The 13,782-nt window shown below is 39.8% G+C and overlaps 1 protein-coding gene across 3 annotated transcripts in view; it reads left to right on the top strand.

The window, feature by feature from the left end:
• TMEM164 (transmembrane protein 164) overlaps positions 1-13,782 on the top strand; it is a 41,805-nt gene that overhangs the window by 14,419 nt on the left and 13,604 nt on the right. For 2 of the 3 annotated variants that reach the window (XM_015615985.3, XM_015615984.3), the window contains 3 exons: positions 317-366; positions 2,006-2,072; positions 8,229-8,307. In XM_015615985.3, coding sequence (XP_015471471.1) covers positions 317-366; positions 2,006-2,072; positions 8,229-8,307 — 196 coding nt within the window. The remainder of the gene's footprint in view (positions 1-316; positions 367-2,005; positions 2,073-8,228; positions 8,308-13,782) is intronic. The other variant, XM_015615983.3, reaches the window with a different exon arrangement.

Genomic DNA, 13,782 nt, shown 5'->3' with positions numbered 1-13,782 from the left:
ATTGGTAGTACAGTAATCTGGTTCTTGAGAGAGCTTTTATAGTGTCAATAATAACTGGCTAGAATTTGACTGGTTTCATAGGCACTGGCAGAAGCTGAACTCTCAGTGCTGCTCATACTGCTTAAATCTTTTTATATGTAGGTAATAGAAGACCTTTTGATATGTTAAAGACTTTAAATCTTTTCCAGCTCCACTGTAAAACGCGTCTTCTGGCAAGAAATTATTTGTGACATACAGAACTGAATAGGAAAGATTTAGAAAATGGATTCTAAAAGAGGTCACTGTCATTAATTTAAATTTGTTTCTAACATTTCAGATTTTTCTTCTTGCCTGTCCCCCATGTCGCACTGCAATGATTCTCTTCAGGTAATACCTCTTCCTTACTGTATTTCTGTCTACTTGTACAATATATTTTAGAAGTTAATCACTGCTTAATTTATAAAGTACTAAGGGAAATATCAAGTTGGAAAGGCATACTGGTTGAATTGAAAAATGACACCTTGAAAAGCATAAGGGCTTAAATTAGGTTCTTGGGCCCCTTATTCTTGCTTCTTGTGTGTTGGTGGGTTTGGCCTCACTTATGAACAATTCAGCTCACCAATAGTGGATTAATGCAGATAAATGTATGAGCTACTATAATTTGTGTTATGGACCTCAAACCTTTTTAACATCCTCAACCGAGGTTAGTAACTGGGCCTTGCTGGAAGCCGTGCAGGCATTCTGGGTCTGACTTCAAAATTGTGGATAGGGAAAGTTAAATAGGCAAAGCAAATTCTCTTTGACTTGGTTTGATATTTCTCACATCTATGCAGTTTTTTCCAAAATACTACATATTATTACTAACCTAAGGAACCATGAGAGTCTCTGATGTGCAGGAGGCTCTATCAGGCTGCAGCAGCAGAGCCCAGTGTGCAGCTGAAGGTGCAGCCAGTGTGTTGTGGGGACGGTCTGGTATTTCCCAAGCAGTGGTACTTGGAAATGGCTGTAGTTGCCACCGTGACATTAAACTGTGTTCTTCCTTGTCTTAGTCTAGGCAAAAATTATACTGGGAGGATGTTTTAGACAGTCTTTCTGCAGCTTTTCCCTGCTGTTCCTTATTTCTGCAGGGATTATGCTGAACAAAGACCTGTATTAGCATCTCTGTCTTGGCCAACGTGAAAAGTATGTGTGCTGTCCTGGAAATCTTTGTTAAAGACCAGTTGTAGAGTGGAGGCCACAATATTTGTTGTTTTTCAGAATGGGTATATATTTTTCTAACACCCTGACATGCAAATTATACATAGCATACAAATCATATTTGAAAATCTGTTTTAAAATTTTAATACCTTTTCCTCCCTCAAGTTACTTTTAAATTCCTAGGAATTTGACAGACAGTGGTGGGAGACAGTTTATTCTTTACTTTGTGTCTGATGTAAAGTAGACTGAAACAGTTCTGATACTAATTTTCTGTTCCTGTGATCCAACAGTAATTCAGAAAAAAGATGGCTGAATTTGAATGCTATACAAATTGTGGTGTGTAACACTACTTTCCTGCCTTGTGCTTTGCTTAGGGCTTGCTGTTGCATTTTGATAAATGTAATTCTTTTCTTAAAGGGACTTTCAAATTCTTAAAGCTTTACTTTGAAGCTGTTCATGCAGAGCATTAAAGAAGAGTAAAACCCTTTATCAAAGATGCTATTTTAAACTCTGTAAGACAAATTAACAGCAGAATTCTAACTATTTAGCAGCTTGTATCATGAACAGGATTATGGGCAGTCCAGGCTTTCTAGGAATCCAAAGCTCATTATAGAAAGCAGTCCTAACTTTAGGAAATTCTTTAGGTGTGTATTTGAAGATAGGGTTTTGTCCAGTTTTATTGCATTTAATAGTGACTTAATTCAAAGTGAAGCCCAAACAATTTTTTAAGTCTCTTGCTATGTTTTGTTGAAGAGATACTACATAAAATACATGGAAATATTGCATTTTATTTCCATCTGTGAAAATAATATCCCATCTCTTTTGTAAGGTTGCAGATGCATATGCTGAATGGGGCCCTCTTAGCATTGCTGTTTCCTGTTGTTAATACACGCCTGGTGAGTGTACTGTGGTTTTCTCCTCCATTTTCATTTATTTCCAAAAGATTATCTTTGGAGAGATGTCAGGTGTTTGCTTTGCTTGGCCTTTAAAGTACATTTTACTGGGCTGTAGATGTCTGGTCACTACAGTGGAGCAAGAATAGCAATCATAGATTTTTGGATGTTTATAACTCAGTGTGAAAAGACAGCACTGCTGTATTGAGTGTTAGTTCCAGTCTAGCCACCAATGGAGCTTGATGGCTTTGAAAGAGGCTTTCACAGGTTTACTTTATGGCCTGTGGTCAAAACTCAGTTTCAGACTTTTCAAACTCTATGTAAATGTAAGATTCCCCAGGCCTGGAAAATGTGAAATGTTGTTATTGGCTGTCATTCCCTCTCCCCCAGGATTAGGCACAGCAGATTTTTTTTTCCCATGCAAGTTTTGGAATCTACTGTAAAACTTCAGTCTCCTGGACAAAAAAATTAGTCTGTTGGTGTTCCTAGTGAGATTCTTAAACCTACTGACAGTTAAATGTGAAAAAAAGTTATTTTGAGTGTGAATTGAATTAAGTGTTTCTAAGGTTTATTTCAAGAGCTGTTATCCATGCATGTGTAGAGGGGTGTATATGCTTATAATTTTTTTCATATGATTTATCTGCAAAAATCTGTTGTTGCAGCTACTTGAATGTCTGTTTTAAGATAGATGTAAGTACTTTATGCTTAAGCAAACTATGTCCATAATAGTGGCTGAATTAATACTATCAACAAAATGGCTGTGGGCTTCAGACTCTATTTCAGATTTTGTTGGTGCCTCTCCACATGTTAGTCTTGACTGTCTAAGTAAGATGAAGTAGAAACATACAGTTATGTGAAGTTTGCAATTACATTTTATTAAAACTTGGTACTGTTGAAGAGGCAACAAATTAATAAAACAAGTGTTATTTTCCCGATAAGAAAAACTGTTTTTATTTTGCATTAAAAACCATCTAGTTTTTGAGTAAATATACCCTTAGGCATGACAAAATTGATCTGGGTAACCTTTGAAGGAAAAATATACTGAACTATTTCATAAATCATTAGCTTGTATTTTCTCTGCCATTATCACAGATCTCATTCATATTAGGGCAGTGGTGATTAAACAAGAAAGATACAGACTACTCATAAAATTTTTCCTGTAATTGGGAACAGAGTAGCCAAAAGATACTGTCTAAGAGTAAATATTTTTTGAATAATTACAACTATGTACTAATTACATAATTATAACTTAGTACGTAATATATATAACTAATATATAACTTACATATACAAAACTAATAAAACGTAACTTATGTACTTGATAGATAATTACAATTTAGGATATTTTTGGCCAAGCTGCTAAGCTGCTTGCCAGGCTTTTCATTTTTCCATGTTTCTTCTGGCGTATGATAACGTGGGTGATGTTGTACAGCACTACCTTGATCCACATTCTCTCATGGCAGACACACATTCTGCTCCACAACTCTCACTGTGGTTTTAACACTGACCTTGCCTTGAGAGCAATAAATGTTTCCTAAAACCTAGTAGGAATTTAAAAGAAAAACCAAACCCACTCATTTTTTTCTGAGCTGGCTACTCTGGTTTTGTAATACTTAAGTGAAAAACTTTTGATTCAGTCATTCAGAATGAGAGCCAATCATTGCTTCAGCAGACAATGGATGTTTTAGTGGGTATCAGCATTTGAGCTGTAAGTGTTAATTTCTTCAAAGTAATTTCCAGAACGCCTCTTACATTTTGTGGCACAGTCTGTTAGGGTCATGTGTTTTTGCTGCCAATTACATTACTCAATGAAATGTGAATGTCTTTTTGTAAATATGCTTCAGTGTTAAGTTATCCTGAAGTGGAAGCTTCTGGCATAATTTCATGATTTTCATTTTCTTGTAATGTATCTGTTAACTTTTTTGTTGTTGTTGTTGTTTTAGAACCTCAGTAATTTTAAAATTCTTTTAAAACAGTAGTGTATTGAAAGTAGTGAAAATGGAGAGTTGAGATATTCACTGAAAATACAGTAGAAAGTTTCTCCCTTCTGTTATTTTAAACTTTCATTCAAACTGTGCTAAACAATGCAGTTCAAAATCTTGTTGGACTATAACAGGCACCTGAGATAGTGTTCAAAAAAAATGTAGCCTGAAAGGGGAGGTCAGTCCAGTCTGTTCTTTCCAAGAAAATATTTTCCTGCCTTGGAATGAGGTTGAGGTGCCAACAATTAACAGACTCAAGCAGCAAATGCACCCACTTGTACTTGTTTGACACTTAAATATTGCAGTTATTTGCTACATTATTTGCATGTGCTGATGGAATTAAATTCTGTTCTTTGGGATAGGCACTGGATAAAGATAAAACTGTTTCTTGTCCGATCAGTGCTTTTGTGAGTTCTTCTAATCCTTTCAGAAATAAAGGAGAAGAAGATGCTGAGGGAGTTGGCTTGTTAGGCTCCCAAAAGGAAGCTGGCAAGATATAAGATGATATATAGGAGAAGAAATAGTTATTTTTACTCTGTTTTTATATTCTATGGCACACAGTGTAGGCCCTGATAACCTGGCTGTGCATGTAAATTCATTTAACTGCCACAAAGACTCTGTTTGGAAAGTAAGTGGGTTTGCTTGGGCTTTCGTGTTGCATTCATCAGATTTTAGAGAAAAGTCTTTCCACTGGTTTAAAAGTGGGAATTTTTTGCAAGCTGATGTCCTGAAAATGTTGGTATAGATAAAGTAAAAAACAGAACATATGCCAGTAGTGTTGTATACATGGGTGTCAGCTCACATGGCTGAGATGGTAGAGTTTCAATGTTTCCAGAAGCTGCTATATTCTGTTCTTAGAACTATTTGGCCTGAGAGAGCCGCATTCTAAATCTGTGTAAGGAGCAGAATCATACTCTGAGCAGGACTTTGAGTGCATTCCATGTATGTTTCAATCATTGGCTGCTGCATTGTTATTGATTGTTAGAGTAATGATTCACTGCACTAAATAGTTTCCCTGTAATGGCTATGCATGCACAGCAGAGTGGAATGGGTTGTGGTAGCACATTGTCATCTCTAAACTGACTTAATCTAACTGGAACAGTGGGGGGCTTTTGAGAGATTGTGCTTGCGTGGCTGGTAGGTGATAAAACCAATGTTTGTGCATATTTGGGCATTTATACATGCTTTGTGCATTAAAATGGTATGAGTGTGTAATTTACTGATGATGTCTAAGAAGTTGGCTGGTACAGTACAGCATTTGGTATTTATTGGGCTACGTTCTAGATGTACTACAGGAAAGACCATAATCTGAGAGTTGAGGTCCTATTCCTTTTCTGCCACACTCTACAGTCTTTGTAGAGAGTGAAGCTCTTGCACTGTGCAGTGCTTGAGCCAGGGTATAAATAACTAAATACTGTCAGAAACCAGAACAAAGTGTTAACCTGTAAGCCCACTGAAAACCAACTACTGTGTCTGAATGTTTAATCTTAATTTGTATTATGTCCACTCTCTTTTGGGGTGAACTCAAAATATCTGACTTCTGGGCTCCACTCTACTCCTGCCTTGAAGAGATTTTTCTAAAGCTGAATTCAGTGCATGGAAAGATCTCATTGCTCTCTTTGGCCAGTTTGGTTTAAGTTAGAACATGAAGTCTTGTTTTCACAAAGAGATTCTTTAAATCCTTGATTGATGGGTGATACCTTGTGCCTCGTCTTCATTTCCAGTTTCTCCTTGCATGTGAAAAGCGCTTATGCTGAGTGAATCTTTTGATAAAACTGTTTATGGACAAGGCATAAGATGCAGGTGAGTTGTTCAGTACAGCTTTTTCTGTTGTAGCCTGGCTGTACAACTTGAGTGCATGGTTGTACTGCAACTCTGTAGCTCTATAGCAAGAAATGCACTTCCATAATCAACCAGGCTTCAGAACAAACCATCTTTTAAAGTGGTGAAAAAGATGTTTTGTTTAACACACAAAAAAATACTGTCAACACCACTGCAGCATAACAACTGTTACTCTGTTCTCAAGAGTGTCCTCACACAGTGTTTGTATAACAGATCCTCATATCTCCATGGCTGTGGAAGCCCTTTTGACACCAAAGATAAATGGAGAATGCTCCTAGACAGGAGTAAGTGCCTCATGTTGTGGTGTTTATATCGGGAGCAATTGTTTCTGAAGTGGGAGAAGTACAGCTTTTTCTCCAGTTAGGATTACTGTTTTAGCCCCATCCCAAATAATTTTAATTCCCTCAATTTTCTCTCTGTGTTGTTCAATGAAGGACAGCAGGAAAGGTTCAGATTTAGGAAACCTCACAATTTTCATGAAGTTCTTGCTTTTGCATACTGTTACCTTGCTTGTGTTTGTTTTGATTCAGAATACTTGGAATGAAATAACCCAAAAGATTTTATGAGAGAGTTGTTTTAGCTTAGTCCCTAAAGGAGCTGGCTGACCACCTTGGAGGTAGCCATCAGGACACAGTGTCCAGCGGGCAAATGCCAGGACTAGCATAATCCAGTTGTTGGTTTTAGAATCTTCTATGTTCAACATAGAATATAAGAATTGTAGTTGAATTTAAAAGATCACTATGTTATTTACCAACTGTTTGACTACTGTTTAGGCAGAAAATCAAGCTTTCTTTCAATCTCTCTTCTGTTGCTGTAGAAACTTGTGTAATGTTTCAGTTGTCGTGCCTAATTGCTGGCCTGAAGGCCTCACACTTATAAATAATCCCAATTTTATAACTGAAACAAATAATTATATGAATACCTTGATTATGTAACTCAGCCAGTATTGATTGTTTGGGATCAGGTGAAGCCACTGGGGACATGGGCAGCTGTTGGCCGGTTTGGCCAGGTGGCAACTGGTTTGGCCAGTTGGGACTAACCATACAAACCTTCATAACTGTATAAGGAGAAGAGGACTCAATAAAAGTTGGGTGTTGAGCATGAACCTTGGTGTGTTTTGTCACATGCCTGTCTCCAACACCAGTGACATTCAGTTTCAAGGCTGTGACTTCAGTGTCTCAGAAGAGTCATAGAAAAGGAGGGCTTTTCTTCCCACTCCTTGCTTCCCAACACACAAGCCACAGTGGTAGGTCCTGTGTCTGAATTCTTCTGGCTGAAAAATGACAGGACAAGTCTGCATTTGAACCAAGGCTTTTCATTATTCCCATGAGATTTCATACTTGTGGTATTGTCCAATTTTGAATTCAGAAAAATATTGCAACAGTGTGGCTTTTCAGCTCTGTAAGTCAGATGCAGTAAAAAGCTGAATTCTGAATTTTTGAGTATTTTCCACTACTGTTCAGTTTTAAATGTGCTGTTTTAGTGTGATAAATAGATGTAGGCTAAGGTACTTACAGATGACAGTAACTTCCAAATACAGTGCATCCCCTTTTCTAACTGTTAAAGAACTAGAAATAGTTGGGTCTGGGTTAGAAGGCTCAAACACAGTTATGGCTGAAGTTATTTTTAGTATTATTTTAAGTGTCTGACTTCTTAGAAATTACACTAATTCAAATAAACACACAAATTACTAATTATAATTTCCCAAAAGTTGGCAGCAGGTGAGAAATACGTGATTTGCTATTAAATGGTAACTTTTTTACACATAATTCTGCAGCTTGTCTTTAAAACCAATAAATGACTAGTAATTTTATATTTTAACCTATATTTGGTCAAGCTTAGCGGTTCCATACATGCATGTAGGTTGATATAAATCAGGTATTTTGATTTTTTGCACAGGCCTCTTCAGTAGTTACTTGTATATATGTATTTATATACTTTTATATTTAAAAGACCTCATTATAGAGTTCTCTATATGTCTGTCTAAGGTGGCAAGACTTCTATGCTGTGGGTGTGTGTGTGTAGTTTCTGATTTAATTACTTGAATGGTTTGCATTGTTATTGGTTATTCATACTAGCAAATAAAGGGAAAGAGCAATCTTGTGTTATTCCACTTTGTTGTGCTTCTGGCTAATTCTGGAAGTGCTGTGTTTGTATTAAGGGGGATGGAATGGATATAGTTACCTGTACTTTCAAGGCACTGACCATTAATGTTTGTTTATACATAGGTGATAAAATAACTGAAGGCATTGTCATGTGTCAGAAAGTGAATCATTCCTTGGAATTTGGTTATTAGTGATGAGATATACTTACAAATATTTTCCTTATTCCACAGCTTCCATTTGAAATGGAGATTTATTACATCCAGCATGTGATGCTCTATGTTGTGCCCATCTATCTGCTGCAGAAAGGAGGTAGGTAGGCAGATTACTCTGTATGGATTGAACTGGTTCTGTGAAATGAAAACACTGTTTACTGGATACCACCAGTTTTATTCTTACCCTTTTTTAACCAATTTTGTCTGGTTTTAATTAATAGCTCCTGTTGTTCTAGTGTTCTAATGTTGAAGTTTTAACCTAGCTAATGAGTTGTGTAAGGCACTGAACCAAAAATTTAAAAAATACTCTTTTGCGTGAAGGGATATTTGAAATGTACTTGTGCAATGTGCATTGTCTTCTTGAGCAGCATCTCTGCCATCTTGCAGTATTCTTAGTTGTTGGTGGGATGTACTTTTAAGATTTTTACATTCTTGGATGTCTCTTGAGAAGTACTGGAACTAAAAATGAGGAAAAAAATAAAAATTAGCTGTCTTGTTAGATAAATCCCAGAAATTCTGAAACTCCAGTGAAATGTAGTGACACATATCACTGAAATGAACTAGATTGCTTATTATCTCTTCTAACAAGATTGCCATCTTGCATTCACTTATGCCATAATAGTTCAGTAAGTCTGGGAATCCTAAATTGTTTCCCTGGCCAGTGATTTTTCCAATTGCAGAGCCTCAAAGGGAATGTACTATACATTCAGCTGGTGTGATGCTCTGCCCCCATCTAGTGCTGACATGCCTCCAGCTGCATTTTCTAGCAGAGCTGGATTGTTCCATCCAGGAAATAAAATATGATCATTTGTGATCCATGTTCAGTAGCCTTCAATGAAAACCCTGAGGGTGTGATGTCAAGCAATGGGATACAGTCAGCCTCTTCCATCGTGTTGAATCTATCGTGTTTTATACCAGTGGTCACCTAACAGTCCTTCTTCCTATTTCACTGTAACCTTTGTGTTGCAGTGATCTGATTGCACTGTGAAATTAAGAAAAATGATCCAAAGGAAAAGTGAAGTCTCATATTTCAAAATATTATTCTCTTTCTTACTTTTATCAGGGAAATATGCCAGTCATGTTTAATTTTAATCCACCCTTGATATCCTAAAATTCTGGCAAATAATGCTAATGTGCATGATAGTTGAAAGAGTTGCACAAACTCAATCTTTGCAGGAGGAGGGTGAGGAGCAGGGGTCAAAAAACATAAGCAGTCATGGAGTGAACTGTAGGCAGTGACAAACAGACCTCTTGTGATATCAATAAATCCCTTGCTGGCCTTGGAGTTCCCATCTGAGGTCACTTTAAGACATGTATGTCCTTTGCTTTAAAAAGGCTTGGCCTTGGATGGCGCTTGGTGTATTCTTTTAAGTTTTGATTGTTTGGTGGTTTGGTTAGGCTTTTTGCTTGTATCCTGGGGTGGCTTTATGATGCTTGTATCCCCAGTTGCCTGGTTTATGTTACATATTAAGTTCTGCACATTTAAGACTGGCTCTGAGACTGAAGCAGGGGAAGAAGAAGAAGACACGTGCAGTTTGTGTTGAGAAAGAGCACTCACTCCCCCGCATCCTGCTCCTGGACTGTGTTGTCTGCAGCACAGACAGTAGGACAGACCTCTCCTTTACTTTTAGTTTTTAGCTAGTTTTTAGCTAGCTGAGGCAGAGAAGTTTCCCTAGACTGTTTTTTTTCCTTTTTCTTGGATCTGTTCAAATCTGCTCTGGACTGGGAAACAACAAACCCCAGGTGCTCGCTCCTGTGACACACCAGGGCCTGGGCCTTGGCACTTTCCAGTGCCGGAGGGACTGATAAGAACCTGAGCGAGCCGAGCTACACCACGTGAAAAGGACATTTTTTTCTGGAATTGCCATCTCATTGAACAGCAAGAGGTTTTATTGTTTAATATTATTCAACTTCTGTTAAATAAACAGTTTTTTCCACTTTTCTCTTTTTTCAGGAAATCTTTTTCCCGAACCAGTTGGGGGGATGGGTCACTTGAATTTGCTTTTCTGGGGGGACCCCCAATTGGAGGTTCTCTCCCAAATTTGCCCTAAACCAGGACAAATACAGTTAGTGGCACCCAATGTATGGCTTGAGAAAGTGGAAAAAACCTGTATTGATTGCTAATTTCATTTTGGTTGTACTTAGTATTGGGATAAAGCAGTCAGTAGCCATGTTTGAATTCATAGTGTCTCTCAGGGTGGAGGTCTTCCTGTGGTTCTGGTCCCTAGACTTTTTTGAGGTTTTAATACCTTTCTGGTCAAAACTGGATTTATTTTCTTTTCCAGAGATAGCTCCAGTATTGTCCCTAACACAAAGCTTTTACAGTAGAGGGGCACGGATTAGAATAGCTATTGTACAGGGCTCGGTGATAATGATTTATATGAAGTTCATACAAGTACTGAAGTTTGTGCCAGGTATATTTGGCTTATGGTTTCTTCGTCCGACCCTGCCTCTGAGTCCCAGTAGCATGTTTTGGGGGTTTATTAGTAATTGCACACGGTTTGTTAGAGGAGAAGCAGGGGATGAGGTTTTTCAGCCTTTCCTTGCTTTCTTCTCCTTTGAATCTGTTATGTCCCTTTTTGAGAATATTCAGTTTCTCCTGAGTGTTAAGGACACCACTTACCTGGTATTTTATCTAGTTAGCTTCCTCTATATGGTCTGCAACTTCTCTAGAGTGAGGGCTGAGATGTCCAGAGGAGCTGATGAGACCCCTGCCCCAGAAGTAGATCCAGGTGAAAAATTCTGAGTGGTGTGGAGAATGGGAGAAAATGGGCTGGCCCCTGAAGAAATTTTCTAATCCCCATCCTGGGAATTTTCATGTGAACAAATTCAGAACCCAGCTGAAGTGGGGCAGTATCTGGAAGAGAATTGCTATGATGATTTTAAGGAGAAAAATATTGCAATAAGCTAAGCCCTAGTGTATTCTTATGGCACGCTGCTAGATACTATGTGTCAGGGAGATAAATCAGCAGCTACCCCAGTCGCTCAGGCTGCAGCTAAGCCAGCAGCTAAACCAGACAGTGAGCCCAAGCCAGCAGATAAACCAGACAGTGAGCCTAAGCCAATGGTTGTTGCTCCTTCCATGAGAGGCATGAAATTCAAAACCAAAACCGATCGACCAGTAGATGATGATAATGGTGATGCAGGGGAAGGACCCTCAAGACCAGCAACTGACACAAAATTAGAAGGCCCAAAATCAGTGAGCCCTTCTCCCTGAAGGACCTTCGTGGCCTAAGAAAGGATTACACTTGACAACTTGATGAATCTATAATTAGTTAGTTAGTCCATCTGTGGGGCACCACAGGTGAGGCTACAGTTCTGAATGGTACTGAAGCAAGGCATCTGGAATCCCTGTTGCATGATCCAGTTATCTACCAAGGAATGATGAAGGGGGCTGACCCTCACAGTCTCTGGGAACAGATACTGGGAAGTGTGGCACAAAGATATGTGTGTTCAGATGATCTCTATATACAGCAAACTGTATATAGAGATCATTGGAAGACCATAGAATAAGGAATTCAATGCTTGAGAGAAATGGCAGCGGTAGAGATTGTCTTCTTAGATGACCAGAACACTAGGAATCCAGACTTGGTACCATGTACATCCGTGATGTGGCGAAAACTTGTATGACTTGGGCCACAAGAATACACTTCTGCTTTAGCAAAGATGAAGTGGGATGACAGGGAGGAGACCACGCTGGATATGACAAAGAGGCTTCAAGCATATGCAGATGCCGTGCATGGCCCCACACATACAAGAATTGCAGCCGTGGAAACATGTTTGCAGAAATTAGAAGATAAGATAGAGGAGAATCACAAGAAACTTAGGGAGGACCTTCTTCCAATCTCGGCAGTACAGACCAGGAGCCCTGGTTCTCAATGCAGAAGTTCTCCAGATAAGGAGAAAAAGCTATGAGCTGAGCTGTGGTTCTTCCTGTGTGACTGTGGAGAAAACATGAAGAGATGGGATGGAAAATCTACTGCTGCTCTGGCAAAACAGATGCTTGAATTGGAAGACAGCAAGACTCAGAGAGGAAGTTCCACCAAAAAAAAAGCCTCTCCAGTAGCCTGTAGCTAAACTGCCAGGTATGATGATCATGACACTGTGTCTACTTCCCTTGAAGGAACCTCCAAGACAGATGCGCAGAAGAAGAAGGATAACCAGGCTTAGAGGGGTCCTGCCTCTAGCCAAGTAGAGGCTAGCGAAAACCATGTCTTTAGGACTGTGTGGATTCATTGGCCTGGCACTTCAGAACCACAAAAGTATGAGGCCTTGTTGACAGTGGTGCACAGTGCACATTAATCCCATCAAGACATGTGGGGGCAGAATCTGTTTCTATTGCTGGCATGACAGGGGGATCACAGGACTTTACTTTGGTGGAAGCTGATGTGAGTGTGCATGGAAATGAGTGGAAGAAACACCCTATTGTGACTGGCACAGAGGCCCCATGGGGACTCAGGTGGGTGTTTGGGATAGCAACTGTAGAGACAGAGGGGATCAAGCAATTGAACACCTTGCCTGGACTATCAGAAAACCCATCTGCAGTAGGAGTTTGAACGGGGAATATCAATGAGTACCAATTGCCGTGTCAACAGTGAACTGCCAGCAGTACAGAACAACTCAAGATGCTGTGATTCCTATCCACAAGATGATCCATGACCTGGAGAGCCAAGAGGTGATCAGCAAAACCCCACTCACCCTTCAACAGCCCCATTTGGCCTGTGCGCAAGTCTGACAGAGAATGGAGACTGACTGTGGACTATCGTGCATTGAATGAAGTGACTCCGCCTCTGAGCGCTGCTGTGCCGGACGTGCTGGAGCTCCAGTACGAGCTGGAGTCCAAGGCAGCAAAGTGGTATGCCACTATTGGCATTGCCAATGCATTTTTCTCCATTCCCCTGGCAGCAGAATGCAAGCCTCAGTTTGTCTTCACCTGGAAGGGCGTGCAGTACACTTGGAACCAACTGCCCCAGGGGTGGAAGCACAGCCCCACCATCTGCCATGGACTGATCCAGGCTGCCCTGGAAAAGGGTGAGGCTCCAGAACATCTGCAGTATGTTGATGACATCATTTTGCGGGGGAATATGGCTGCAGAGGTCTTTGAGAAAGGAGAGAAAATCATCCAGATTCTCCTGAAAGCTGGTTTTGCCATCAAGAAGAGCAAAGTTAAAGGACCTGCTCGAGAGATCCAGTTCCTGGGAGTAAAGTGGCAAGATGGACTCCCACCGGTGTCATCAACAAGATCACTGCAATGTCTCCACTAACCAGCAAGAAGGAAACACAAGCTTTCTTGGGTGCCATAGGTTCTTGGAGAATGCATATTCCTGAATAGAGCCAGACTGTGAGCCCTCTCTACCTGATCAACCTGCAAAAAAAACACTTTCCAGTGGGGCCCTGAACAACAACAAGCCTTTGCCCAGACCAAGCAGGAGATCGCTCATGCAGTAGCCCTTGGCCCAGTCAGGACAATGACAAGACCAGATGTGAAGAATGTGCTTTACTCTGCGGCTGGGAGCCATTGTCTGTCCTGGAGCCTTTGGCAGAAGATGCCTGGTGAGTCTTGAGGCTGACA

This window comes from Parus major, unplaced genomic scaffold (assembly GCF_001522545.3).
Source record: "Parus major isolate Abel unplaced genomic scaffold, Parus_major1.1 Scaffold306, whole genome shotgun sequence".
NCBI lineage: Eukaryota > Metazoa > Chordata > Aves > Passeriformes > Paridae > Parus > Parus major.
The sequence above is the reverse complement of the archived record's forward strand: the minus strand, read 5'-3'. Positions and strand labels throughout refer to the sequence as shown.